At 63.4% G+C, this 1,715-nt stretch overlaps 1 protein-coding gene across 1 annotated transcript in view; it reads right to left on the reverse strand.

Annotated features, from left to right (window-relative positions):
- Positions 1-1,451, reverse strand: part of LOC105310776 (neural proliferation differentiation and control protein 1-like) — a 4,425-nt gene extending 2,974 nt beyond the window's left edge. The window contains exon 1 of the mRNA XM_011386890.2: positions 1,407-1,451. Coding sequence (XP_011385192.1) covers positions 1,407-1,451 — 45 coding nt within the window. The remainder of the gene's footprint in view (positions 1-1,406) is intronic.
- Between the last annotated feature and the right edge of the window lie 264 nt (positions 1,452-1,715).

Below are 1,715 nucleotides of genomic sequence, written 5' to 3' on the forward strand. Positions count from 1 at the left end.
AGTCCGAAGACTTATCGGAACTCCCATGCCCCACCCACTCCCCAGAGTCCACTGTGCAGGCCTGACCCTCACTGTTCCGACAGCACCGAGCTCCCCGGGGAAGGGCCCTGCAGCCCTCCAAGTCCCACCTCCCATCTCTGCGTGCCCCAGAGCGAGCCTCTGTCCAGACTGGAAGCCACAGAGGGTGGGGCTCAGGTCTCTCTACTGCAGGGGCAGCAAAGGATGCTGGCCACCCACCTCCTCCCCGCACACGCTGCCCTTCTAGACCCCGCCCCCCACGCCGTCCCATGGCCCTGGAGAGCAGAGCCAGACTGGCCTGGAAGACGGTCTCTCCCCATGCCTAACCTCTGCTTGTCCCCAGGGCACAGAGAAGCTGCTGGAGTTGGGGAGACCTGGGATGGAGTTAGCCAGTCTCACTTTGGATACAGAAACTAAGCTAGGGTCACTCCCGCAACCACCACTGCCCAGGACTGGCACTTTCGCAAGGCCCAGTTCTTGATCTGGGGCCCAGACTGCAGTGTCCTGTGCATACAGCAAACGGGTCCCATCCTGACACTGAGGGCATTGGGCAGCGGTCAGCTCTGCCTCGGTTCCCTCTCAGATGTGGAAGGTGAATGCCTCAAAGCTAAGGAATGTCCCGAGGCCTGGGATGCTGGCCGCAGTCAGCGGGCAGCAGAGGCAGCAGAGCCAGGGGGATACGCGCGGGCGGGTCAGTCTTGCTTGGGGAGGCCAGGGTGGGGGTGTCTCTGGAGGACCGGGACCCGTTCTCTCAGCCCAGCCCCACCCCACACACTGCAGAAGGGCTACTGGGGCCCAGGGTGACATGGGAGATGAGGAAATGCCCAGCTCCATGCTTCTCCAGACCTTGGCTGGCCTGGCTTGGTTTCCGTGGTAACCTGACACACAGCATCCTGGCTGTAGGCAGCCCCTCCAGAAGTTCCAGCAGTCCCTGTGGCAGGTAGGCAGGGAGCCCATCCCAGGCATCCACCATCCTGCACAAGCTGGGGCAGCAGGCGCCAGAATCGGTGAGCTGGGCCTGGGGCTTGGGCTAGTTAAACATTAAGCCTGTGCCAGCAGGTCCGTCTGGACCCTGCCCACCAGCTGGGCGCCTGGAGAGCCAGGCGCTTCCTGCCCCCCAGTGCTGAGCACCTAAAGTGCACCAGGCCAAGGGTAGGGGCCTACCTACACTCCCACCCCCAGCCCGGGAGGACACGCTGCTGCCTGGAAGAGTCCCCACTCCAGCCTCAGGGTGCAGAAAGAGGTTCCAGAAACAATGGCAGCTGGAGAGAGACTGGCACCCTACCCCACATCAGAGTGAACATAAAGCCGTGAGCAGCTGGCCTGGCACCTGCCCACCCCAGGGGCTGTGCACAGTGGCTACAGTCCATTTCCTCAGGAGGCCCCACCGTGCAGGCCCTGGAGCTGGGCTCTCCGTAGGCAGCCTCCGCCATGCCGCAGGCACCTCGCCTGGCCATGCCAGCCTCCCGCCCACGGGTGCGGTGCCCAGGAGGAAGCCTGCCCGGCTCTGGCCACACATACAGAACCACATCGCCCAGGCTGGCATTGCAGCTGCCACGTTCCAGTCACCTCTTTGTGCTTCGATTTCCTCATCTGTAAAGTGGACTAAGAACAGCACCTTCCCGTCCGGCTGCCAGGAGAACTGAGTTAAGGTTCCGGCAGTGTCCTGGCTCGGTCCCCTGGGGCCCCAGTCCCTG

Source organism: Pteropus vampyrus, unplaced genomic scaffold (assembly GCF_000151845.1).
Source record: "Pteropus vampyrus isolate Shadow unplaced genomic scaffold, Pvam_2.0 Scaffold11342, whole genome shotgun sequence".
NCBI lineage: Eukaryota > Metazoa > Chordata > Mammalia > Chiroptera > Pteropodidae > Pteropus > Pteropus vampyrus.